The sequence below is a fragment of the Rhinolophus hipposideros genome, assembly GCF_964194185.1.
Source record: "Rhinolophus hipposideros genome assembly, chromosome: 4".
Classification (NCBI taxonomy): Eukaryota; Metazoa; Chordata; class Mammalia; order Chiroptera; family Rhinolophidae; genus Rhinolophus; species Rhinolophus hipposideros.
The window spans coordinates 19,026,050-19,053,931 of record NC_138050.1 but is presented as its reverse complement, the minus strand read 5'-3'; the positions used below and the strand labels follow the sequence as shown (position 1 = coordinate 19,053,931).

General features: G+C 43.2%; 1 protein-coding gene across 1 annotated transcript in view; it reads left to right on the top strand.

Moving 5' to 3' along the window:
- Window positions 1–3,173: 3,173 nt before the first annotated feature.
- EBPL (EBP like) overlaps window positions 3,174–27,882 on the top strand; it is a gene marked incomplete at its 5' end in the record, with an annotated part of 28,501 nt that continues 3,792 nt past the window's right edge. Inside the window, 2 exons of the mRNA XM_081046140.1 lie at window positions 3,174–3,344; window positions 24,351–24,420. Coding sequence (XP_080902266.1) covers window positions 3,174–3,344; window positions 24,351–24,420 — 241 coding nt within the window. The remainder of the gene's footprint in view (window positions 3,345–24,350; window positions 24,421–27,882) is intronic.

Genomic DNA, 27,882 nt, shown 5'->3' with positions numbered 1-27,882 from the left:
GATTACATTAGTGAGTAAAGCATTGAGGCAAGAGATGCTCAAGTATCTCTTATCAAGAGATACTTGGCTGCTAAAATAGGAGTTGGCAATGCCTTCAATCTGGAGTTTGGGGAGAGGAAAGTATCAGGATGATTTCTAGGTTTCTGGATTGCAGTAACCAATAAATTGAAGTAACAAGACAGGGAACACTGGAAGACACTCAGAGTAGAGGGTGATAAGTGCAGTTTGGTTGTGTTGAGTTGAGACATTGAAATGACTGTCCAGTAGGGCAGTTAGAAATACTGGTCTGGGGCTCAAAGGAGAGGTCCAGGCTAGACATTTGAATCCTCTGCCTGTTTTGGATGGTTATTAACATAGGCGGTGAGGAGGAGACTGCTTGGACCCAGCGCTGGAGAACAGTGAGAACAGTGTTTAGGACAGTGCTGTGGAGTTCCAACTCTCCACGGGCACGTGGAGAATGAGGTTGCAAAGGAAACAACGTATGGCCAGGGAGGCGGGAAGAAAGCCCTGTGCTTTCTTAGAAAACGGAAAAGATTTCAGTGCCCAATGATGCTGTTGAGAGGTCAAGTGAAGTAGGAACAGGAAGTGTCCTTGGGGTGAGTGATGTGGAGGTCACTGGTACCTAAGATCTGTATCACTGCAGTAAAGCGAGTGGAAACCAGGAAGAACTGAGGTGCAGGGGCACAATATGAAGACAGTGAATCTAATTACTCGTCGTTTCTTAGGGTTTTAATTTGCTCTGAAGGGGAGGAGGGCAGCGTAGTCACTAAAGGGTGATATGGGGAAGTTGGTGTGGGAAATCCAGTTGAGAAAGAAAGATAAACGAGAAGAATGACCATCAGTTTTCTAAGTTACAGAAGAGAATACAAAGCATAAGTGGCAGGATTGGCTATACTCATTCCTTCAGTCAGCAGTTATTTAATTGAGCAACTAGTATATGCCAAATTCTGTAATAGGTGAAAGGGACACTGTAGTAAACAAGCCAGACACAACCCCTGACCTTGTGGGGCTTATATTCTAGAAGCAAGAGACTAGTAATACATGTATCAATAATTTCAACTGGTGTTAACTGCTATATAAAAAATGATATAGGGGACCGGCCCGGTGGCTCAGGCGGTTGGAGCTCGATGCTCCTAACTCTGAAGGCTGCCAGTTTTATTCCCACATGGGCCAGTGGGCTCTCAACCACAAGGTTGCTGGTTCGAGTCCTCGAGTCCCGCAAGGGATGGTGGGCAGCGCCCCCTGCAACTAAAGATTGAACATGGCACCTTGAGCTGAGCTGCCCCTGAGCTCCCAGATGGCTCAGTTGGTTGGATCACGGACTCTCAACCACAAGATTGCCAGTTCAATTCCTCGACTCCCGCAGGGGATGGTGGGCTGCGCCCCTTGCAACTAGCAACAGCAACTTGGACCTGGAGCTGAGCTGCGCCCTCCACAACTAAGACTAAAAGGACAACAACTTGAAGCTGAACGGCACCCTCCACAACTACGATTGAAAGGACAACTTGACTTGGAAAAAAGTCCTGGAAGTACACACCCTTCCCTAATAAAATCTTAAAAACAACAACAAAAAAATTCTGTAAAATTTAAAAAAAAAAAGATACAGGAAGTAACTAGAGGAGAAAGTTACTGAATTTATGTTCAGTGCCAGAAGTCACTTTTTAAAATTGTGGTAAAATACACATAACAGAATTTACCATCTTAACCATTTTTAAGTGTACAGTGCAGTATGCTAAGTATATTCACATTGTTGAGCATCAGTACTCCAGAACCTTTTCGTCTTGCAAAACTGAAACTCTCCAGCCATTAAACAACTCCCCTCTTCTCTTCCCCCAAGCCACTAGTAACCACCATTCTCTTTTCTGCCTTTAGAAATATGACTACTTTAGACACTTCATATAAGTGGAATCATAGAGCATTTGTCTTTTTTGTGGCTGGCTTATTTCATTTAGCATAATGTCCTCAAGGTACTTCCATGTGGTAGCATGAGCCAGAATGTCATTCCTTTATATGGCTGAATAATATTCCCTTGTATGTATATGCCACATTTTAAAACAAACGATATTTTTAACCTAAGTAACCTAGTGATACCATAGTATAAGTATATATTTTTAAATCAATTTGTTCTTTATCTGGAATTTAAATTTATCTGGGCATCTTGTATTTTATCTGGCTACTCAAAACTAAAACAACCATCTGCTTTCGCCAGTGCTAAGTAAGTAACAGAGGCCTAAGGAAGGGAGAGGGGGAGAAGGTTAAAAGCAACTAAACAAAAAGATGCTAGCAAAAGTAAAGGTTAACATGATTGGGATAAAGTGGCACTTCCTCAGAGGAGAGCTATAGTTGCCTATTAAGACATCAGAGTGCAGGGTCAAAAAGCAGAAGCCTTGGCATCATCCAGTCATGGATTCTGTCCTGGGCCTGTTTTCACATTTGTAAAATAGGGTAATACTGTGTTTCCCCGAAAAACAAACAAACACCTAGCCGGACCATCAGCTCTAATGTGTCTTTTGGAGCAAAAATTAATGTAATACCCGGTCTTACATCAATTTGCTCCAAAAGACACATTAGAGCCGATGATCCTGCTAGGTCTTATTTTCGGGGAAACGGGGTATATACTGACCTACGGTTGTGGTGACATTAGATAACATACCATAGATAAAAGCATCTAGTGCCAAGCTGATTTGACCGATAGCTCCTCTCGCCCATACTTTTGCTCCTTTTCTGGATTTTTAAGACATAGGGTCAAAGTAAGCCACAAGGGCTTTAAAAAGTCTGCTGGTGGCTGAAAATGCCCTTGGCCCTCACCTCGCCTTCAAGACTTGCAAGGGCCCCATTAGAACCTTCTGTCCCTAAAATTCTCCCGTCTATTGGCAAAATTTCTATCATCTGGACTTCATTTCGTGGCCTAAGGTTTTGAACCTTGTTAAAAATCAAACTGCATCAAAAGGTGTGGCCTTTGGGTTTGGTCCAGGCAGTTGGGCGAGCTCCTGACTCACCAGGAAACCTCCGGGCTCCGGTAGCCGCCCGGCGGCCAGGCGGGAAGGGAAGGCTGGTAGGCCCCGCCCCGGCCGAGAAGCTCCGCCCCGTCGGGAGGCCCCGCCCCACCTTTGCTCAGCCGGCCCTCCTGTCCCCGCGCGCTGCACCCGCCACTGGCGTCGGGAGCGGGAAGCATGGGCGCCTGGGGGGCGGCGGGGGCCGCGGCGGGTGGCTCGCTGCTCCTGTGCGCCTCGCTGCTGGGCGCGGGCTGCGCGCTGGGCCTGGGCCTGGGCCGCGGGCGGGGGGCCGCAGACCGCGGGGCGCTCGCCTGGCTCTGCTGCGACGCCCTGGTGCACTTCGCACTGGTAAGTGCTGTCACCTCAGACCCCGAAAACGCGGGCGGATGGCCACTCTCTTGATACCCTTTCCTCGTCCCAGGGAGTGTCCTGCAAAGGACTGGGACGGGCGGGGCGAGAAGTCTGCGGAGACCGGGGAAGCCCAGGGAGGCCGCGGTGCTCGTTCGTGGCCTTTGCTCAGACACCGCACCTCTCCAAGTGCCCCAGTCTCTAAGGAGAGCGCAGCTACTTCGCGGGTGCCAATCCCTTTACAAAAAACCCAAAACCCGAAGATAGTGATTTCTGTACTGTGCTGTGTTAGTTTGATTGTCAGGTACTACACTTTGGCGTACTTGATTTGTACCCTGTACTTAAATGTTGAACTGAAAATAACAGAGAGATTTTGAGCGCCCCCAGAGGGAGCAGGGAAAGGTGATGGGGCGCGATGCCGAGGGCAGGTACCAAAACAGAAAACCTCGCGTGCCTTAGTAGTAATCGCCATTTATTGGGTGACGACTGTAGGCACAGTACTGTGTTTAAAATTTCGAATCTTTATAACACCCCATAAAGCTAGTTATTGTCCCCATTTTATAGAGGGGACAGATCCTGCAAAGTTAGGTCACTTTACCATGCCACACAGCCGACAGATTCTGAGTGAGTTTAGTCTGACTCCAGAGCTTGCACTCTATATATCACCCGGGCTTTAGGAAACGTGTCCCTAAATTTTCAACCCACTTTATAAATGGCCAGGAGGGTTGTATTTAAAGGAATTCTATTGAAATACCCCTACCCCATGCACACGCCTTTTTCTTAAAGTTATTTTTAACTATGCCAAAACATCTTTATTGCTAATTTGATCTTAACCTGTGGCTGTCGTGAAGCCAGAGTCTTTACTATTGAGAGAGAAAGCAGTTTTCAATAATCACCTAGGTCTGTATTTGTCAGTCGGATATGTGCACATACCAGACATTACTGCAATGATAAAATTCCTTCTTTCATAACAGTCAACATGTGGAGATAAGAGACAGTGATTATTTCCCTCAACTCCTTCATTGATAGAATTGATTTTTAAACTGTCAATGGACACAAGGTCTCACAAAGAACAGGGGCAGTAAAACTGGTTGCTAGCCCTGCTTAAAGAAGAATGTATTGTAACACATTTTAGGTAGTAAAATACTAAAAGGTATTAAAATGCGAAAACACATACCCATTTGTCTACCACCTAGTTTAAAATTAAGTCTACTTTTCAAGCACAGACTGTTACAGGTCACACCACACACATCTCCACTTGTGGCACATTGAAGTGTAGCTGGATGTGTGGTATTATTGCTCCACTCTCCCCCATCCCTGTTCTGAGGGAAATGTCCCCTACCCAGCCCCATCTTGTGCCATTTACCTGTCTTAGCTGCAGAATGTTCCACTTTATGATGTACAATGCCTTAGTTCTTTAATTCTAAAATGCCCTTTTTTTTCACATATTAAAACAATGACATAACCACTATGGACCATTTTATTGATATTTTATGCCTCTGAAATTGGGGTATATCTTACGATTGATGATGAAATATGGTAATTTAACCAGCCATGTTAATGGGCGTGTTTTTATTTTGCTATTTACGTACAATGCTTCCACCAGCGCCTTTGTATGCATATCTTGAGATTGGTGAGGAGGGCACTTGAATTAAGCCGCTAAGGCCTGCAAAAAAAATGCAAGCCCATATTATCTTTTGGTTGGGAGTTTACTGCAAGAAGACCCAGAGACGTGGCCTGAGGTAAGCCTGAGATAAAGCCTGCAGAAACCTGGGAAATAAATATAGGGAGTTTGGCCAGAGATACTACACCTCGCAGAGTTCTCAAGTCTGTAAAAAGAGAGTGCAGCGTCCTTAGTGGTACCAAGCCCTTTACAAAAGAAAAACAAAAAACCTGAAGATAGTGATTTCTGTACTGCGTTATGTTAGTTTTATTGTAAGCTCCTCAAGGCCTTGGGTAGAACTGAAACCACAATTCACTGTTGACACTAGAACCTGGGCTGCCTCGCCTCAGCCCTGAAAACCTCGCTTCTGAGATGGGAGGAATGTTGGGACTGCTGGCCACCATCAAACACAGAGCTGCCCCACTGGACTGAGTTCAGCTCCCTGATGTCCAAGCTGCAGGTCAGTTGGTTAGGCCTCGGATGGAGGACCAACCAGTGCACCTGGTAGGAGCCATGACAACAAGCAAATCAGTGGTGTGGCTCACCGGCCCTCAAAGGTTGCTAGGGGGCGATTGGTGCACTGGTGCCTCATGGGCTTTTCCTCATCTGTGATCTGGGGATAGCATTCTAAGCACTGCCAGAGCACGGAGGCGGATGTGCTTTCCTGTATTTGGGAAACATCTTCAAGTCCAGATTGACTAGTTTACCGAGGGAATAAGTGGCGGGACAGTCTGGTAAGGGAGCTGAAATGGCAGGAAGACTTTGAGTTTTATCGTGTAGTAGGAAGCCATTGAAGAATTTCAGACAAGGAAGAAGCATAGCCAAAGCAGATCTTTTGAAAGATAATTTGGTATGGTGTATTAAGTCAGAAACTGTGAAGGGTCTGAGATTTTATTTCTTTATTTTTTGGCGTGGGGGGAACAACCATAGTCATTGGTTACATATTGCTTTCATACTACAATGGCATAGTTGACTCTTTTAAGGAGGGTGCAGCTCACAGTGGCCCAAGCGGGGATCGAACTGGTAACATTGGTGTTAGCAGCACCACGATCCTACCAACTAAGCTAACCGATTACCCCAGGGTCTGAGATTTTACCCTTCTTACAAGTGAGCAAGTTAGTTTGGTTGATTCTCAAGTCTCCCAGGGCAATGCAGTGAGGGCCAGATGGTACCTGCTTATGCAGTGGGTGCATTACAGGAAAAGAAACCTCAAATTAGGCTCCCATCTTATATGGCTGCTGGTGACTTACTCATACTTCTCTCTAGAGAGACATTATCTTTTCTCAGGTGTGTAAACAGACCTTCCTAAGGGAGGGCAAGGTCTTTATTTTCATTACCCTGGAACATCTTAGGAGGGAGTGGTCTCTAAGCTTTATTAACCTGGAATGTCACCTCATATAAATACTCTTAAATTGGTGTGAATGCCTGTGCTCAGAGACCCCAGACAGTGCAGGAATAGGGGATATTCATGGAGAATTCTCTCCCAACATGGTGCAGGGTGGATTGGAAAGGATAGTTCAATGGGGCGAGGAGATCAGCTAAAAGCAATTGCGGTATTCTGGAAGTGAGATGAAAAAGAGCTGAGCTAAGGGGGTAGGGAAAGTTGGAATGGGGGGAAAGCTAAATACGGGAGATGTTCCAGGGGAGAATTGTATAAGTCGCAGGGACTGCTTATACATTGGGGGTGGAGATGATCTTGGGGTTGAGAATTCGGCCGATGTGAGTAATGTTGATAAAGTTAACAAAGACAGGAAAGTCACATTTTAGATTTAATCACCCCTATGAATCTGAAGATCTGATGTGTAGTTGAGGGGAAATGGCCAGAAGGCAACTGAAAATGCAAGACAAGCTGGAGAGACAAAGTCACGGCAGAACAGAGAGAGTTGGAAGTTCTTGACTGCGTTGAAGGAGACAGCAGAAAGCCCCGGGAATGAGTGCCTTTTCTGAGCAAGAGAACAGAAAGGTGAAAAGACTGAGGAATGAGAGCAGAGTCTTTTTAAATGTCTATATCGAAGTAGAAGAGCCAGGAATGCAAAAAAAAGTGGACAAGACCAAGAATCAGGAATTGTGCTGGGTCCTGGGACCCAAGGAAGGGCATTTCAAGATCACTGTTAGTTGCTGCAGCACCGTTTAAAAAATATTTTACAAAGTGAGGGCTGAGCCAGAGCCTTTGGGTCCAGCAATTAGAAAGGCCTTGGTAAGAGTGGTATTGCTTGAATGGAGCCACCAGAAGGTTAAGGCTGGGGGTTAGCAGGTGGGGTGAAGAAGAAGCCGAGGCAGCATGTGCAAGACTTCCCAGAGTTTGGGTTGGGGTAGGAAGCCAGTATTAGAAGGTAGCTCAAGAGACATCGCAGGGGCAGGCAAGAGACCTTGGGTTCTGTTTAAGATGGGAAGGTCTGAGTGTGTTTGTGGGCAAATGATCAAGGGAAGAGGGAGGATGCAGAGAAGTGTGCTGTGTGGCACTTGCAGTCTGGTGCTGCGCCTGGCCACGGGAAGTGACTTCTGTCAGGGCCGAATCTGCCTGCATCTACCACTTACCCTCTGATCAAACCCCTCTGACTAGTCACTCCCACACATTCATCCCTGTGGAGCATAACTTAGGCTTGTTCTTCAGAGTGAAGGACAGTTTTCATGGAAAACCGGGACTTCGTTGTCTATCCATTTGTTGTATCTTAATACCCATGGGTAGTCCTGCTTTGAGAAATCCTGAAGCCCAGCGGCTGCTTAAGTCCTTGTTAATGTGTGTATTTTGGACATTGCCCTTTTCCATGCAGCATTACCATCTGTTCCTCACCTTCCACTGCAATAACTTCAGCCTCTGATCTTGGGACTGTCTAAAACTGTCTTCCTCCTACTACTTGCTTTATCTTAGGTCTGCAGTTGCCTCTTAATTCACAGTCTGTTACTGTCTCCAATTTTCCCTTTCCTTTCTCGGCACTGTCATCTTCTTCAGTTTTGCTCTGATACAGATATTCTCTCTGGTAAATGAATTTATAGTCCTCATGCTGTTTGGCATACTGGGTGAATCACCTTTGGTATAGCTGCGCATTAATGATAGAGCTTTGTGATGGTTAATTTTGTGTGTCAACTTGACTGGGCCATGGGATGCCCAGATATTTGGTCAAACATTATTCTGGGTTTTTCTGTGAGGGTGTTTCTGGGTGAGATTAACATTTAAATGGGTCGACCGAGTAAAGCAGATTGCTCTCCCTGATGTGGGTGGGCCTCATCCAATCAGTCGAAGGCCTGAATAGAACAAAAGGCTGACCTTCCCTGGAGTAGGCAAGAATTCCTCCTGCCTGACTACCCTTCAAACGAGGACATCGACATCGGCTTTTTCATGCCTTCAGGCGTGAACTGAAACCATGGCTTTTCCTGAGTCTCAAGCCTGCCGGCCGTTAGACTAGATCTGCACCATTGGCTCGCCTGGTTCTCAGGCCTCCGCACTCGGACTAGAACTGCACCATCAGCTCCCTTGAGGCTCCAGCTTTCCCACTCACCCTGCAGATCTCGGAGCTTGTCAGCTTCCACAATTGCATAAGCCAATTGCTTATGATGATAGATAGATAGATAGATAGATAGATAGATAGATAGATAGATAGATAGATGTAGAGATATGAATACACATGTATATGCATATATGTCTATATACATATGTAGGTATAGATACATATATAGGTATATCTGCCATTGATTCTGCTTTTCTGGAGAACCCTGACTAATAATACAAGCTTAGACATGGCCTCAAATTGAAAGCCCAAGGAATAGCACCCATCATGACCCACTGTTCGTTTTCTAGGGTATGGGTGGACAGCCCTTGTACTTCTGCAGACCAAAATTCAGTCTGTTTTCTAACATCGTGAATAAGACATGTCACCTAGCAATAGAGATGGCTGTCTGTGTAGCCACATTTCAGAATGACACACTTTTTCCTATTGTTCCTCATTTCCACATACAGTTGAGTGCCCCCTTGGGTGTCAGGTGCTGTGCTAGCCACAGACAAAATGGGTGGCCATGTCCTCTCAGAGCTTATGCAATAGCAGAGAGTTTTTCTCTTATTGTTTCATCTGAAGAATAATAGTTAAATTGGTTTGTCTCTGACAGCAAGAACAATATGTTTCTCCCTTTTCACTTTGACTGCTTGGCAGCTCAGAGCCACAGTAAGCTCTCTAATAACAACAAAAGATGATCTGTATATAGTGTATGTTTTTATTGGCCCCTGATCTGGATTCTTCTTCATTTTTATATTTTTTTCATAACTAATATTTAAAAGTGCTTATATATATTTTACCATTTACTTGAATGTTTTTGGTATAATTGGCCTAAAATCTTTTGTCTACAGAGGAAGTATGTAAATACTTCAAAAAATTTTAATACTACTAAAATTTATTTCATTTTCTTTGAAATGGAAAAGATATTCTAGGGAAATATCTTATTTTTTTCCTTTATAGCACAATTTGTAACTATTTTGTGTTCCTCTAGCTCGGTGCCTCGCCTGGCTGGGTTTGTAGGAGCTATTCTGCAGTCTTGGTTAATATCGAATGGATAGAAGAATGATTTCATCCTTGTAATTTGTAGTAGTTCTCAGTCATTTATATTTTAAGCCTCATTTAAGCCTATATTTTAAGTTTAGATATCTAAACTACTTAGATATCTAGAACGTCAGAGTTCTTTTTCTGTGTCAGACAGTCTTTGAAACAAAATTTGTTTAAATTGTGTATTCCCATGATCCTTGTGAAATGTATAACATTTACATACCTAAAAGGAAGAAAAAGATAAAATCACCCAGAGATAATTGTTGTTAGTATTCCTAAGAATAGCCTTCCAGAATTTATATGAAAATATACATCCAAAGTTCTTTTTATGAAAATGGGATCATACTATTCACACTTTGTTGCTTTTTTTCATTCCACTATGATCAATGCCCATGCATATCAGTATCTGTTGAACTACCTCATCATTTTAAATAACTTCACAGGATGCTATTATACTTTATGTGTAATCTATTTAACCAGTCCCTAATTCTTGGACTAACAGGCTCTTTCCAGTTGCTGGCAATTATATAGAATGCTCTCTGTGCATTTTCATGCAGTTGTCTAATTATTGACTGAGGATGAATTCTGAAAATGGAATTGCTGGCTCTAACGGAAGCCAGTTTATAAAGACTTCAGAAAGTCTCTTAAATTTTACTTCAGAAATATTTCATATTGGTACTAAGTGGTAGTTTTCCTTTGTTCTAACTGATGTTATCGCTATAAGTGAAAGCAATTGAGATATATCTATAGTAACCAGCCACTTTTCTAAATTCTCTTTTCCCCCCTTCAGCTTCATTGCGTTATAATTTATATTCAATAAAATTCACCAATGTTGAATTGAACCACCACCACATACACAGTATAGAACATTTTCATCACTTTTTTAAAAGTTTTCTCATTCCCCTTTGAGATGATCCCAACCCGACCTCTGGCCCCAGAAAACACTGATCTGCCTTCTTGTCATTAAAGTTTTGCTATTTGTAGAATTTCATATAAATGAAATCACATAGTGTATAGTCTTGTATTTAGTATAATTTCCTGAATAGTATCCCAATATATGGATATGTCCCAATTTATTTATTCATTTACCAATGAATGAACATTTGGGTTGTTTCTAGTTTGTCACTGTTAAAAATAGTACTGCTATTAGCATCTGCTTACAAGCCTGTGTGGACATAAGATTTTATTTGTTCTGGGTAAGTGCCTAGGCGCCGGATTCTTTAACTACAGTAGGAACTGCCGAACTGTTTTCCAAAGTGGCTGTACCATTTTCCATTCCCACCAGTGACACTTGAGAGTTCCAGTTGCTTCACATCCTCACCAGCACTCAGTGTCTTAGTCACCTCGGGCTGCTGTAACAAAAATACCACAGACTGGGTGGCTTAAATAACAGACGCTTATTTCTCATTTTCCGGAGGCTGGAAGTCCAAGATCAGGTGCCATGATGGTCTGGTGAGAGCCCACTTCCGGGTTGCAGACAGGTGCCTACCTGCTGTGTCCTCACAGGGCTGAGAGCGAGCCCTGGTTTCCCTTCTTCTTCTTAGATTATAAGGACACTGGTCCCATCAGCGGGGCCCTACCCTCCTGATCGCATCTAAACCTAATTACCTCCCATGGGCTCCACCTGTAAAGACCATCACGCTGGGGGGTTAGGTGTTTGACAGATGCATCTGGGAGGACACAAACATTCAGTCCATAACCCTTAGCATTGTTATTTGTGCTGCTGCTCTCTTTTCTTTTAGTTATTCTAATAGATGTGTATGACCAACACTTGTTGTAGTGTCAGCTGGCACTTCCGTGATGTCCAGTGATGTCTAGTGAACATCTTTTCATAGGTTTATTTGCCATTCACATATCTTCTACTGGGAAATGTGTTCAAATCTTTTTGCCCATTTTTTAAATTAATTTTTTGAGATAATTATAGATTCACCTGCAGAGAGAGGATAGACAGATCCCATGTACATTTTACCCAGATTCCCCAATGGTCACATCTTGCAAAACTGCAGTATAATATCACACTGAGGATATTGACATTCACAGTCAAAAGGCAGAACAAGGATCGCATGTTCAGTTTCAGACACTTAGGAGGTTACACATGGGTCCACGCCCCGTCCCCGCCTTCCCCCTGCTCCCACCCCCCCGCCCCAGCCCCATCTCCCAGGTTCTCCTGAGAATAGGACAGGCAGCCAGGAGCTCCCCTTCTCTTGTACGCTGCATTCCTAGTGAGGCTCGTGCTGCTGCTGCCACTACTCGCAGGCCACTGTAGCCAAGGAGAGCCTAGGCTGCATTGCTGCTGCACCACCATCACTGCGGCCCTGGTCGGTGGCGCTGGGGAACTCCATCACCGAGACCCAACCTGCTGGCAATGACCGAGACCCTGGAGAATGGTCTCGTACCTCCCAGTCTGTCGTGAGGAAGCTTTACGATGCCAGTCAAGGCTCCAGCAAAGCAATGGCATTAAAGGTTTGGTGGCCCCATGGTTGGAAGCCCTTTGGCAGTTTAATGCTTTGGGCAGCCTCATTGAGTGGGTGGGCAACTCCTCAATAAGAGAGATCCAGAGGCTCGAGTGGCACAATTCGCCCTCCAAATGCAGAGAGCATCTCTGGGGCTGTGGGCACCTCTCCCTGCCACCTCTTGTATGCCACCCCATAGTGGGTGACCACCACCCAGTTTCCCAGGGACTGAGGGCATTCCCACAGTGAGGTGGTCACCTACCTGCTCCTCTCCTCTCACTTCCTGCCTACGAACCTTTTCCATGTGCCCTTGACCTTCTGTCTCCACAAGCTTTTCTCTGTCCTTTCTGTTGTCTTCTGTCTTCTCCCTCCAGAAAATCCGACTCTGGACAGTTTTTACCCCATTTACCTGCAACTGCCAAAGGTAAAGAAATAGCAATTTGAAGACATCAAAACAGCATTCTGTTTATATTTCAACTAAGGCAGAACAACAAGCTTTTAAAAAATAATACAAAAATTGGGCAAAAGAAGTAAGCTTGTTTATCCCAAGTATTTCGAATGATTAGTTTCTTGAGGGGAAAGGGCTTTTTACATATTCTGGGCACATGCACACATACTTGCACCCAAAAACCCAACTGCAACCATGTACCCTGGGAGAAACCCTGTCTGATGGCCCGAGGCAGATTTTATTACTACTTTCTGTTTAATCATTATGTTCGGTATTTCCCCAGTTCTTTGTAAATTCTCTATCACAATGTTTCACAAGTTTTTTTGAGGGTGTGGGGGAGTTACTACCTTCCTTTGAGTCCCTTGAGGGCAATGACTGTTACTTTCCCATCTTTGCATCTTCAAAGATGCACTGCCTGGCTGCAGAGTTCTTTGGCAAAGATGATTTCATCCTAAGACCACAGATGTTTGGGACCATCAGCTCCATTAGCAGGATGAAAAAGCAAGTTGGCTAGAGCTGGCTTTCCATTTATCCAGGGAGAACACGTTTCTGCCCATTCAAAATGGTGGCCCCAAAACGTCACCACTTTGTGGAAGAGATTCGAAAAAGCTTTTGTTATTAAAGATTGGTACACATTGTTTTTTTTAAAGTCACTATCCTGTTTGAACACATTGTTTATTACTTTTGGAACAAAAGGAGAAGGCAGTGTAGATTGCCAGTTTTGTTATCAAAATACAAGTTTCTAAGGACAGTAGTATGTTCAGTGTCAAAACTGTCAGTGAAGCTCTTAGAGGCAAGAACCTCTGATTTATTTAGTCAGACTAATTCAAGTGACAGGCAGATACACACAGCAGCAGGGGCATGGCAGCTCAGGGACACCCAGCAGAGGCTGAGATCTAGCGTCCTGGAGTCTGGAACTGAAGGGTGGTTCTGAAACAGAGGCAGCTGTGTGCTAAGGTGACTTTCCCCGCCTCCTGGCTCCTCTAGGCCTACTTCTCTTTCTGCCACTTGCTGGCTTTCTCGTTTTTGTTTTTTGTGGGGTTTTTTGTATACCATAGCATCTACCTGTATCCATGATTTATGGGTTGAATAGAGTCCTCCCCACCCCCCAAAAAAAGATATGTTGGAGTCCTAACCCCCAGTACCTCAGAATGTGTTACTTAGTAATAGGGTCTTTACAAAGGTAATTAAGTTCAAACGAGGCCATTATGGTGGGCCCTCATCTAGTACAACTGTTGTCCTTACGAAAGGGGGAAATGTGGGCACAAAGACACACATATTGCATGTGAACATCAAGGCATAGATCAGGGTGATGCCTCTAGAAGCCATGAAATGCCAAATATCACCATCAAACCACCAGAAGCAGGGGGAACCGCACTCAGAAGGAACCGGCCCTATCAACACCTTGGTTCTGGACGTCCAGTCTCCAGGAGAGACGATAAATGTTTGTGGGTGTTTTGTTTGTTTGTTTTATTAAACTTTTAAAAAATTTATTTTAAGTGTGTTTTTCCAGCACCCATCAGCTCCAAGTCAAGTAGTTGTTTCAATCTAGTTGTGGAGGGTACAGCTCACAGTGGCCCATGTGGGGATCCAACCAGCAACCTTGTTCTTAAGAGCTTCACGCTCTAATCATCTGAGCTAACTGGCCGCCCAGTGTTTGTGATTTTAAGCCACACAGTTTGTGGTACTTTTTTCTGGCAGCCCTAGCAAACTAATATATCCTGCTTCTTGGTAACTTTAGTTTATTCATAACATAGATTTATTCTTGGCCTCTCATGACCTCTGCTACATATTAGTTTTCAGAATCAGTTTGGATTCATTCCCTATTTCTTAGTTTGTGTTCCAGAGAGTAAGAATTTCATTGGCCCAGCTCATCCCTGTCCCTCCTTGTCCTCTGGTCCAATCACCTAAAGCCAGAGAAGTGGCTGTCACAGTGTAGAACATGGTTTCCCACAGCTGTCCCCTCTGTGGGGAGTGGGGGTAGAGTCCCATATGGGGACAGCGTGCATCACGACTAACACTTTTAAGGGAATACCCAGTATTGTGTGTGGAAAACGAGAGACCTTGTCTAAGAATTGGATTTAGGGGACAGCTAGTCCAATCCCCCTCTTGAAATAGGAATTTTACTAGTGGCCTAGAAAGACATAGAGTCATATCCACGCTTTGCTTGAAAACTTTCAGTCAACGCTCTCTTTCCAAAATGAACAGCTCTAGTTGCAAGAAAATTCTCCCGTATGTTGAGTTGAAATTAACCTCCTTATGACTCTCCTCATTGGCCCTAGTTCTGCCCTCTGTGTACCCCAAAGGGAATCCCCTGTCTACCCAACAGCTCCTAGTGTGAATGCCTTCCACCATTTCTCATGACATGGCTTCCAGCGCTTTTCTTTGCTGTCAGTCAGCTTCATACAGGCCACAGGTTGTGCCTTTTCAGTGCTGTGCCAATTACTCAGCATTGTTCCAGATGGTGACTGACCATTATTCAAGAAGTCTGGGGTATGGCCTTTGGGGTCCACAAATGAGCTTTTGAATGCTGGCTCTGCTGTTTACCAGCTGTGAAACTTTGGGCTCCCTTCACTCCTATAAGTGCTTTCTGGAAGGAGAAGGGGAAGGAAGGAAGGAAACTTTCTGTTTCAGTTTCCTAATTGTCTTAGTTCATTCTGGCTTCTGTAAAATACCAGAGACTGAGTGGCTTATAAACAACAGACACTTGTTTCTCACAGTTCTGGAGGCTGGATGATCAGATGAGGGCCCTTTTCCAGGTTCATAGTTGAGGCCTTCTCACTGTGTCCTCACTTAGTGGAAGGGAAGTGGGATCTTTCAGGAACCTCTTTTCTAAGAGAACTAATCCCCTTCATGAGGGCCCCACCCTTATGACCTAAGCTCCCAAAGGCCCCAACTCCAAATACCATCATCTTTAAGGGGGTAAGATCTTACCATATGAATTTTGAAGGGCCACATTTAGACCACAGTACTTATCAATAATAAAGTATGGAAATAATATTTTCTTCAAAGGGTTGTTATGAGGATTAAATAAAGCTTTGTCATGTAGGGCAGTGCTTCCCAAACAACCTTGCACAGGAATCACCTGGGGATCTTTTTACAATGCAGATTCTGATTCCTTAGGTCAGGGTAGGGTCCGAGATTCTGCATGTGGACCAAACTGCCCCACTGGGGCCTGTGCCATGCTGTGGCTCACAGGCCACACTCGAATCTAAACGATATAGGACACCTGGCACAGTGCCTGGCGTTGAGCAGGGTTCAGTCAATGTCAATTCTCTCGTCCTCTGTGCCTTTTGTGACCCCTCCTATCCACACTCCATATTTGGATGAACGTTTAATTTTCATCCAATTCCTATGTAATACAGTGATAATGCATATACCCCATTAAGATGAGCCTTGGAAAATTTCCTTTCAAATCCTTAATCTGAGAAGCAACAACTGCCTGGGCAGAGAAGGGTGTGTCCTTAAAAGGGGACAAATATTTTTCAAGTCCTAAACCAAACACTAAGCTGCAGTGTTGTAGGAATAATAGAATTTTGTGTAGCAGTTTGAAACCCCTAGTTCTGAAAGGACCCCCCACCCCCATCTGCTGGGGCAGGTTCCATCAAATGGAACACTTAGTCTCATTAAGTGGACGACAGCTGGGTAGCATACATTTCTGAAGTCATCAAAGCCTTGTCATCAGGGTGCTGTAGGAGGGCTGAAGCAGGTGATCCTTCTGGAACAGTGATGGATGCTATTGCCATGACATAGAAAAATCAAGTCTGATTAGCTGAGGTTCCATGAGTCAGATTAGAAAAAGCGAATACATTTGACAGGATTTACGTACTGATGCTATTCTTACTCCGCTTTATACTCCCACTCTTAATAATGAATATTGCACTATTTTCTCTAGGTCTTCATTGAAACACACTTAAAAAATAAAACAGTGAAAACACAACAAAAACCTTGCAAATATATCCAAATACCAATTCAGCCTATTAAAATACAAACACAAATTACAAAAGAAGTTTGTGTTCTTTTCTTTTTTATTTCTACAAGGACTTTTTTGTGCTAAATTTTTCTTCTTTCATGGTTGAAATGGGCATTCTCTATAAAGCGGTCATTTAATTATAGATAGCAGTAGCTTGCATAGATTAAGCATTTATTTAAATCTGAGCTTTAATTTGTAGCTGTCTTAAAGTCTATAAAATATGTTGTAAAAATTACATGTCTGGAACATCTTAAGTGAAAAATGAGACTGGCTTTGTTACTTAATTTTATTTGCCATGATACATTTTAACTTTTAAGCTGATTTCATTAGCAGCTCAGTTAGGTATAGTACAATCATGTTTTAGAACATCTAATATGAACTTTTCTATTAATTTTGTTTTTTAATTGAGATATAGTTGGCATATGTAATATTAGTTCCCGATGTATAACAATGATTCAATATTTGTATATATTGTAAAATGATCACCACAATAAGTCTAGTTAACATCCACCAGCATGCATAGTTACAATTTTTTTCTTGTGATGAGAACTTTTAAGATCTACTCTCTTAGCAACTTTCAAATATACAATACAGTATTATTATAGTCACCATGCTGTGCATTACATCCCCATTTCTCATTTTTAACCCAAAATTCCTGATACTTTAAAATTTTTGAATAAATGAACATTATAGAATTTTCCTCATAACTCTCTGGATTAATAGTAGAAAAAAATAAAAGCGGGGAGAAACTATTTTAAATATTTATAACTACCTAATAACATACATGAAAAATATCTTGAAGGCTACCATGAAACTCAACAATGGTGTCCGTGAGGATTGAGACTGGGCGTCAGGAAGGAAAGAGACTTTTTTTACCCTTCACTTTATACCTTTTTGTATGTTTTTTGTTTGTTTGTTTTACTTTCAGCATGTGTCCCTTTTAAAATAATTTTTTAAAAATAAGTTTTAATAGTTGAAATAGTATAGATACAGCACCAGAAGAAACGTCAGAGGAGGAAAGAAAATTCTGCTGAAAAGCCCACATGCTGTAGGTGATGTGGGAGCGCAGCCCTTGACAGGGACAGCTACTGTGACCCGAGAAGAGCTGTTTTCAGGGCGAGCAGAAGCCAGAGCCTGCTCAGCTTCTCTGCAGGGACAGCAAGAGAGAACTCCCTCAGTATGTCACCCAGAGCCAGGCAGACCCCAGAGCTGCCATTTTGATGGCTGGTAACTTGAAGAGGGAATATGAATAATGAGTTTTTTTCCTTTCTTTTTCAGTCATTACCACATTATCATTGCCTCTCCTTACTTTTCATTGTGTGTGTGTGTGTGTGTGTGAGAGAGAGAGAGAGAGAGAGAGAGAGAGAGAGAGAGAGAGAGACTTCAGGCTGGCAGAAGAGCCTGCAGGAGGTAGGCAGGTTTACTCTGTGGTTTGGTGTACTGAGGCTCTCGAATAATCGGGAGACTCACAGTAATGATGACCGTTGGAACACCAGTCTGTTTGCTAGTAAAGTGCATCTGAAGGAGAAAACGATAGCAAACGGCTCACTGTTTTGCAAGGCGCTCTGCACGCTCGCTGTGTGCTGCTGGCAGTTCCGGCTTTGAGTCGCTGTTCTAGTTTAGGCTGGTCCAGACACCCAGGCCCCTTTGGTCTGGCAGCATCCTGGGACAGCTGAGCCTCAGGCGGTCTGGAGGCCTCGGGGCACAGTTCCTTACCACTGCGGTCTGGAGGCCCTGCTTGCACATTAGAAGGATGTGCAGACCAGAAACTCCAGGGGCAGCTCTCTCTAAGCTAATGGAGCACCAAGCGCGGTGGCTGGTTTCCTCTAGCAGTGCAACAGTTGGCTTCGACAAGTTGCTGTGTATCTTTTTTAAATTAAGGTTTGCCATTAAAAATGTCAAACATTCACTAACGTAGAGAGTAGTATAATGAACAGATTCAACACGTTCAAAATCTGCTGCGCTTGCTTCATCGTCGCGTTTTTCTTTTCCTCCTTCCCTCCCTTTTCTCATTTTCTCCCTCCCTTTTTCTTTCGTTATTGCGGAAACACTTTAAAGGGAATCCAGACCTCCTGTCTTTTTGCCCTTCATCCTCAGTAAGTCTACCCCTAAAAATTCAGGTTGTGATTCCTAAGGGACAGGTGTCTGCCTCTCACACTATTGTAGGAATTACAGTAGCACAGGACGGCTTGAAGCGTCATCATGTGCAGTCAGAGAGCCTACCCAGGTGGCCTCCTCATGGCTTGGGAACGGGTAGGCATAAAACTCATGGGGTCATTCCCCTGGAAAGGCTGGGGCTGAAGCAGACACCGACCCCACAGCCCTCTCTGTGGCCCCTTCCTCCACCAAGTGCACCTAAGTCCCTGCTCAGGAGCCGCACCAGTGAGCGGAATGGACCTAAGCAATGATGAGTCTTCGCAGGGCTGCACTTAAGGCTTCTGATCAATAAGAGACACTCTATCAAAAGGTGAAGATGTGGATCTAGTCTAATTCTGCTGGTTACTCTTTCATGCATTCAGTCATTCATTCATCACACTTCTATTGAGTGCTTTATTCTGTACCTGTTTTTGTTTGTTTGTTTTTGTTATTTCTTGTTTTGATTTTTAGTCAGGAACTTGAAGTCCAGAGAGGTAAAAGTAGCAGGGAATATAAGAAATAGAATCTGTTGTACTTGTGTTTGCTCAGTTCACCCAGGTCTCCAGAGTACGACACAATGCTCTTCCCTACACACGCATTCAAACCCTCCTTCCCAATGATAGCCACGCCCTCTGTATGGCTTTTGCCACTTACCAGGTACATTTCTTCTGATCTTTAGAACTTCAGGGTGCTTGTTGCGCTCAAACATGAATTTTAGTTCCAGATGGCTAGACCTTGACCATATCTTGTCATTAAAGGTTTTGGGAGCTGATAACCTTTCATGTTTATTCTGCAAGTTAATATATACTTAATGCTCCAGAGCCTGGAAATAAATTTAAGAGTGGAGAAAAAAATGCTTGATGGTTCATTTATATAAAATGTGAATTCCTAGAAGAAACTATTCTGTCTCCCTTCCCTACAATTCTGCAGGTAAGTTTGGCCCTTGACAAATAGGAACTAATATTTTCAGTGACAATAATGTTAGGCCTCTGTTTGGTCAGAACAGATTTGGTTCAGAAGCCGCCAAAGACTCGTTAGGCCCATTGTAGCCGGTCTCATTCTGAAGCTGGAGCCCTGCCTCCTCTGCCCGATTTGCTGTTTTGCATGGAGTCTATCACTGGCTCAAATTTAACCACAGATAGTACGGACAGCCCAGGCTGACCTGTGCTTGTCAACTTACGTTCCTCGTAGTGAGTTCCTTTAGGATAAGATCAGGCCAATCTCAGAATCACAGAACTTTCCAGATGGAACCTTGGTTCCCTGAAACCCTGATATTGACACACTCACCACTTTTTTTTTTTTTTTTAAGATTTTATTGGGGAAGGGGAACAGGACTTTATTGGGGAACAGTGTGTACTTCCAGGACTTTTTTTTCCAAGTCAAGTTGTTGTCCTTTCAGTCTTAGTTGTGGAGGGCGCAGCTCAGCTCCAGGTCCAGTTGCCGTTTCTAGTTACAGGGGGTGCAGCCCACCATCCCTTGCAGGAGTTGAGGAATAGAACTGGCAACCTTGTGATTGAGAGGATGCGCTCCAACCAACTGAGCCATCCAGGAGGCAGCTCAGCTCAAGATGCCGTGTTCACTCTTAGTTGCTGGGGGCGCTGCCCACCATCCCTTGCGGGACTCAATGAATCGAAATGGCAACCTTCTGATTGAGAGCCCACTGGCCCATGTGGGAATTGAACTGGCAGCCTTCGGAGTTAGGAGCATGGAGCTCTAACCACCTGAGCCACCGGGCCGGCCTCACCACTTTTTACGGTCTTCTTTTCCTGCCTTTGATCCGAATGGCTGTCCTGTGGTGGCACACCTCAGGACTTGAAGGTACAGGGGAAGGTTATAAGCCCTTAGAGTTGTCTTGAGGGAAGTATCAAATAGTTGCTAATGCTTTTGGTACATGGCCTACTTTAGGAAGGAAAGCCAAGTGTTTATGTGTCTGTTTGGCTCCATTTTTACATAAAACACAAGGGCATCTTTCTAAGTAAGTCATCATGTAAACTTGTCCTTAATTCAAGGTTAGCAAATACTGAAACCCAAAATACCATCCTGGGTTCTTGAGGATTCTAAGAGAGAGAACACCACATCTCAGACCCTAACGGTGTATATTATCTAATAGGGACCGGAGATCCATAACCAGGAGACAGTGGATGGTTATAGAAACACGAATTTAGTAAAAGGGAGAGTGAGAAATTAATCCTCACTAGGTTTGGGAAGGTTTCTTGGAAGAAGTACAGTTTGAGCTGGATTTTTAAAAGGAAGAGAACTTCAACAGGTCGTTAGAAAAGGGAACAAATTCGTTATACACTCATAGGTCCCTGAATGTTACAGATTGCCAGGGCTCCAGCTTGCTGTCACATAGAGTTGCTTCTGGTGCAAGGTCTTGGACCTAATGTGAGAGTCCATGTTTTGCTAATGGCTCTGGTTGAAGAGATTGCTAGTGGAAGTCATGTCTAATTTTAGGATAAGAGCCACCATCTCATTTTAGGAAGTCCTTCATCTTCTAGATAGATGGACTGTGAGGTGTAGAGAGGGCCTCATTGCCCCTATTGGCCAGTCCAGTGGACATGTTTTGCCTAGAAAGTTCCCAGGCCAAGCCAGGGAAGCGGTGTGGATTTTCTGCTACGAGTCTGCTAAAAATAAAAAATCAGTTGGTGCTCCTGAGTGGGAAAAGTGTGACTTCTGCCATGATGCTGAAAAAAAAATTGATTGGTGAAAATAAAGATTTGCAAAGTGGACTGAGAGAACTTCTTGTTTAAAAACACTGCTGTTTATCTCATACATAATTTTTAAATCTTCATTAAAGAATATAATTTTTATATATACTCTGAAATAAACCACATTTATTTATTAATTAAGTAACTTATAGAGTGTCAAGAAAAGACAAAATAAACCAGCTGGAAAGCCTCTGTTCAGCAGAGATAGGAGTAGATAAGAAGCTAGAAGATATTAATGAGATGGGGAGAAAGTCAAGTTTCTTCTCTCAATCAGAGAAAAAGAAAGGCAATTATAAACTGTAGCATAAACAAAAATATAAGAAAGTCAGGGCTCTTACAAGAGACTCACTTCAGATTGAAAGACACACAGACTGAAAGGAAAGGGATGGAAAAAGATATTTTATGAAAATGGAGACAAAAAAAAAAAAAGCTGGGTAGCAATACTTGTACCAGACAAAATAGACTTTGAAACAAAGCTATAACAAGAGACGTAGAAGAACCCAGTAATTCCACTTCTGGGTATTTAAAGAACTAATTCAAAAGACATACGCATCCATATGTTCACCGCAGCGCTATTTACAACAGCCAAGATACAGAAGCAACCTAAGTGTCCGTCAATAGATAAAGGGATAAATTAGTTGTACATATATACAATTGAATATTACTCAGCATAAAATGAATGAAATCTTGCCATCTGCAGCAACATGGATGGACCTGAGGGTATTGTGCTCAGAGGAGTAAGTAAGAAGAGAAAGACAAATACCATATGATTTCACTTACATGTGGAATCTAAAAAAAATAATAAAGAAAGAAACTCACAGATACTGAACATTTTGATGGTTGCTAGATGGGAAAGGGATTGGGTAGATGGGTGGAAAAGGTGAAGGGGTTAAGAAATACAAATTGGTAGTTACAAAATAGTCATGGGGATGTAAAGTGTAGCAAAGGGGATATAGTCAATAATATTGTAATAACTATGGTGTCAGGTGGGTACTAGATTTATTGGGGTGATCACTTCATAACTTATATAAATGTCTAATCACTATGCTGTACTCCTGAAACTAATATAATATTGTATGTCAACGTAATTGGAAAATAAATAATTATTTTTAAAGAGAAAGGAAGTCATGGCTCAAATATGAAGCCAACTGAAATACAGCATGATTTTGAGAAATTTATGAGTGTGAGAAAGAATATTCCATTTGCCACATTCTCCTTAAGTGACACAGGAGTCAAAATACTGGCTCTGTAGGGAAAAAAGTTGTGATGCATTGCGGTGAACGATATTTACATAATCACCATGTTATAAATGCTTTTGACTGACTTTTCAGCTTTTAAAATCCACTTATCGATAAAATAGGGAATATGTTTACAGAATAGGAATGGAAATATAATCAATCTCCACAACATACAAGCAAAGTGGACGGAAGCTGAGAGTTGGAAATGGGAGGAGAGGGAGAAAGCTTGGTGGGGGCTGTCATGCTCATCTTATAGGGTAAGTCCACACAATATTGATGAAGGAGTAGGTGAGGTTTTAAGTTTATTCCTTAAGTTACAAATTTGGGTAACTAAGAGAAGAATGAAAGAGAATAATATAGCTATTGAAGGGGTTCAGAACATGCCTCTCCAAAATATGCCACTTTGGCATATTGATTATTTTGAGCCGAAGGCATCTGAGAAACCGCAGGTGCAGGGAGGGTTCTCTGATTTCCCCCTTTCTACCTAAAATCAAGTGATAGTTTCCCATGATAAAGGTGCCATCCCTGTACCAGGAAAGGAAGAACATTCTCATCACCAGAGGCTGGAAGTCAATGCCAAAATGAACCTGTGCAAACAAACCTACTCAAATAACCCTTATCTTCTACTGGTTTCCCCCATATATTTCTTAGTCACTTTTCCACAATTGACTGTCCCTAGCTCATGCCCCTTGTCTTCTTATATCACTGTCATTTATCATTCTTTTTGTGAAAAGGTATTTTTTTGAAATCTCCATGTACAAGTAAAAATATTAAATAAAATTTGTATGCTTTTCTCTTGTTAATCTGTCTTACGTCAGTTAATTCTTAGGCCACCTGCAGAACTGAAGAGGTTTGTAGAAGGAAGTTTTTCTTCCCCCATCCTACCCAAAACTGGAAGGACTGGGAAAGAGAAGGGAAGCAGTATAAATTAAATAATTTTTCAGGATGGGCAGTTAATAAATATCCAAAGAAATAGCAGTGTAAGTATATTGTGAGCCTAAGAAGATAATCCCCAGAACTAAAGACAGAAGTGGTTATAAGTGGTAACTTCTGGTACTAGAACTGAGCAGAGATTAGGCAGAGACACAATTTTAATGTCATTTAAGCAATTACTTTGGTAAAAAGAAATGAGAAAAAAAAAGTTGTATTGACCAGCAACAAATTTGTTCCAAGGAGCAACATAACAATCAGATATCCCAGTGAATTCTAGTTAATTGGTTGAAACTTTAGGCAAAGAAATACTTCAATGATAGAGAATTAATAGGTATAATTGCAGATATTTCATTACCTAAAATTTTAAATGTAGCCTATAAGCATTTTTAAATTTCCTAAATTTGCCCTTAGGCAGGAAAAAGAACTAGTTCAACCCTAGTATAGATATTTGAATGCCACTTTAGTTAAGAGATCTTAGTTGTTGTTTTTTAAGTAACACAAAGTGAACTGCTGTGAGGTACTTCTCAAAGGTGTAAAATCCCTGGAATAATCCAGAATTTAGTTTATTCAATATAACATTTAAGCTCTTTCCTTGTGCAAAATTTTCAGCTTATTTCCCCCCCATAAGAACACACCTCTGATTTTATAATGCCAATCGTTGAAAAAATAGCATTTATTATATAAACATTAGCTTTGGACTTACTCATTTCCAAGGTCAGGGAGCCAGGCTCCAGGATAGCACCCCTCCCGCTCCCCCAGGGGCTGCGTAGGTGTGCTCTGAGGGTGCCGGGTGCGGTGGGGTGGGGTTCAGGGGGGTGGGGTGGGGGGGAGGACGCTGCCTTGCAATACCATGTATCTGCGGTGCCATCCTGTGGTCGTGATGTTAAACTAGAGCATGTTTTCATTTTCTTCTCTCTAGGAAGGCCCTTTTGTCTACTTGTCTTTCACAGGAAACCTTGCAGAGTCGGATGGCTTGATTGCCTCATTGTGTAAGTAATTCGAAATGTTTGCAGAGATTAATTGCAAGGGTGGCTGTCAATTAAATGAGTACCTGTATCCCATCCTGTATGATTCCATTTATATACAATGCCCAGAATAGGTGAATCTGTAGAGACAGATTACAGATTAGTGCTTGCCTGGGGGTGACAGGAGAGGAGGGGGATATTGGGGGGAGAGAGAATGGAGAATGACTGATAAGGAGTATACGTTTCTTTTTTGGGCTGATGAAATGTTCTAAAATTAGATTGTGGTGATTCATCTGTGAATTCACAAAAACCCACAGAATGGTATACTTTAAACAGGTAAATTGTATGGCATGTGAATTATATCTTAATAAAGCTATATATTAAAAATGTAGTGCACATTGCAGCATTTGCAGTATTTAAACTGGATGTCTTTCATACTTTTAATATCAACTTTCACATATGTGTGTGTCTTGTAGATAATTTCCAAAAATCTTCTTGCACTACAGAAATATTAACTAGTTTTCTTATCCTCTTCATGCTCACTATAAGTCAGTCCACATTCAATCAGTTAGCGTTGACTAGCTCCCACGTGCCATGTCAACACCGACAAATCCCTGAGCCGGGCAGCGATGGGGCCCTGTGCCCCTGTGATCACACTGCCTTGTGCACGGTAACTTCTTTCAGATTTTGTGTCTGTAATTCCTCGTTGTGTATCTCCTTTCTTCCATGATGCTGAAATGATCCTCTCCAGCCAGGATTTGTGTTGGGACTCCTGTTTACCACTCGTGTTAGGAAACTCTTCTAAGAGAATTGAGTCAGCTACAGTTAGTGCTTCCCAAGGCAAAACGTGTGTCATCTTGGATGCCTCTCAGGTCCGAGCCAGTGGTAGCTCTGTGAGCCTGAGCCCCGCGCCTGGAGTCGGGCTCCTTCAGTCCCAGCAGCTGTGCACCTTTATGGTGAGTAAGTCGGATTAAACTGTGCTTGAGAATTGCTGGGGAAACGCAGGGGCTGGAGGACTCCACCCTGGCGGTCCTGCCTGGCATCAGAGAAAGGGAACAGCCCAGATTTGACTCAGTCCCATGAAATGCAAACATCTCACTCGATTTTTATCAATCCTGTTCAGTTTACATTTTCACCACAAAAAAAAAGTGAAAACTCATTTTAATGGAGGTGCCCTTTTTTCTCGTGAAAGTGAAAATCCAGTAGATCATCTAAAGTAGTGCTTCTTGGGCTTTAAAGAGCACTAATTGCCTGGGGGTCTTGTTAAAATCCAGATTCTGATTCACAGGAAGGCCTCCCAAATGTTCATCTGTGAACTGTCCTTTGATTCACCAGGATGTAGAGCTGGGCTGTTGACATTAGATAGATCCTGTTGAAGAAAAATTATTCGTGAACTAGTTAAAGACAGTCAGGAAGACTTTATTCAATAGAGACCACTGCAATGGGGGCTTTGCAGTAGGGGAAAGAGATCAGGCTCCACTCTAAATATAACAAGGATAGGTGGAGACTAGTTTAACATCACGACCACGGGATGGCAAGGAGCAAGGTGGGCTCAGTGGATGGAAAATTACTAAGAAGAAACATCAAGGCTGGGCTGATGCTTCATAGACCCACTAGCAGGATTGTTGCTGGAGGCAGGCCAGGGTGATAAGGTATGGAGGGTGGGGCATGAGGAACGGGATCAGAATGCTACATCCCCACGTTCACTGCAGCATTGTTGACAACAGCCAGCACAGGGAAACAACCTAAGTGTCCATCATAGATGAATGGGTAAAGAAACTGTGGTGTATATATCCCGTGGAATATTATTCAGCCATAAAAAAGAAGGAAAATCTGCCATTTGATGGACCTTGAAGGCATTATGCTAAGTGAAATAAATCAGACAGACCATATGATCTCACTTCTATGTGGAATCTAAAAAACAAACAAACCCAGACTCACAGAAAGATCAGATAGGGGGTTACCAGATGCAGGGGTGGGGGGATGAGGGAATTAGATGAAGGTGGTCAACAGGTACAAACTTCCAGTTATAAGCTCAGTAGCACTGAGGATATAATGTGCTACATAGTAACTATAGTTCACACTGCTGTAAGTTTCGACAGTAAATCAATCTTAAGTGTTCTCATCACAAGGAAAAAAAAACCAAAAAACATTTTTTCTTTTTTTTTAATGTATATGCAATGATGGATGCTAACTAAACTTGGGGTAATCGTCTCCCAATATATGTAAGTCAAGTCATTATGCTCTACACCTTAAACCTATATGGTGCTGTATGTCAATTATAATCTCAATAAAACTGGGAGGAAAAGTGATCAGATACCAAGAACTGGGACTTTCGCTAAACTAACTCAGCTGGATTCTTGCTAAAACTGGGCTAAGCAGGGACCGAGCCCAAGGTTAAGACCTTATTGAGAAATGAGCGCTAAGGAGTCAGAAAGTCTTTGTGACCCCCATCATCTGCCAATCTCCGCTCTGTGGGAAGGGCACAGCCGTGGCCCGGGTCCGAGAGACCTACTCCAGCCTTGAGAGTGCATCCTTCCCTCTAAACCTCTACCTAAACCTGAGGCAGTCACTAACTAATGATCACTGACAGCATTAGGCTTATTAATGCTGTTTGCCCTTATGCTGTCTAGGTATTTAATCAGCAAAGAGATGGTCAGGGTTAAGCAGTAGATGTGGAGGTACCAGAGGCTTGTTACGCTGGGACTGAGAGGTCGCAGGGCTTGTTTTACTGTCCACCTCCCTACCCCTGCCTTCCTGTCTGGCATTAACCTTGGACCTCCACCCCACCCCCACTGGCTTCTTCAGCTTTGCTGAATTAAATATAGTTTCAGACATATCATGTGCTCTTAGCTCCAGACCTGTGCATGTGCTCCTCCCTGAAACAGCCTTCTCCTTCACCCAGTTCAGGAGTCACCTCTTGTGGTGTAAGGCCTGAAATGAAGATCCAATATTATGAGTGCCTCGATATCCAGTAAAATCCAGAGGGCCTCAACTGGCCCAACTGCAAGTCCCGGCCCCACCTTGCTTTCTCATATAAGGTCCCCGAGACAAACAACCCTCTTTGTCTCGGGGACCTGGCACAGTGGCTCTGTATCCCTGAGTAGAGGGCTTCAGTTCCCTGACAGCCCTCGGAATGATTCCTACAAGCCAATCCCGTCCTGCCGCCCTGCCACAGGAACCAGAGGTCACCTCATCCTCTTGTTACTACAGAGCCTGTCTCTCACATCTCCTCCGTGTTCACTCCATTTCCAAGCGCAACCGCCACGGGGCCCTACGTGGCGCAGTGTCCTCTTTCCCCAGGCTGTGAGTATGTGGCTAAGAAACTGCCGCCAATCTCACCTGTCCAGTCTTGTGTGTAGTGTGTTGGGCCGTCCCCATAGCCCCAGGGTGGAATCCCTCCCTCACCAACAGGGTGAAGAGGAAGTGATCAAACACCTCCTCTCCCATCGGTGTCTGGCTTCGGTGCCACTTCCTACGTGTCCC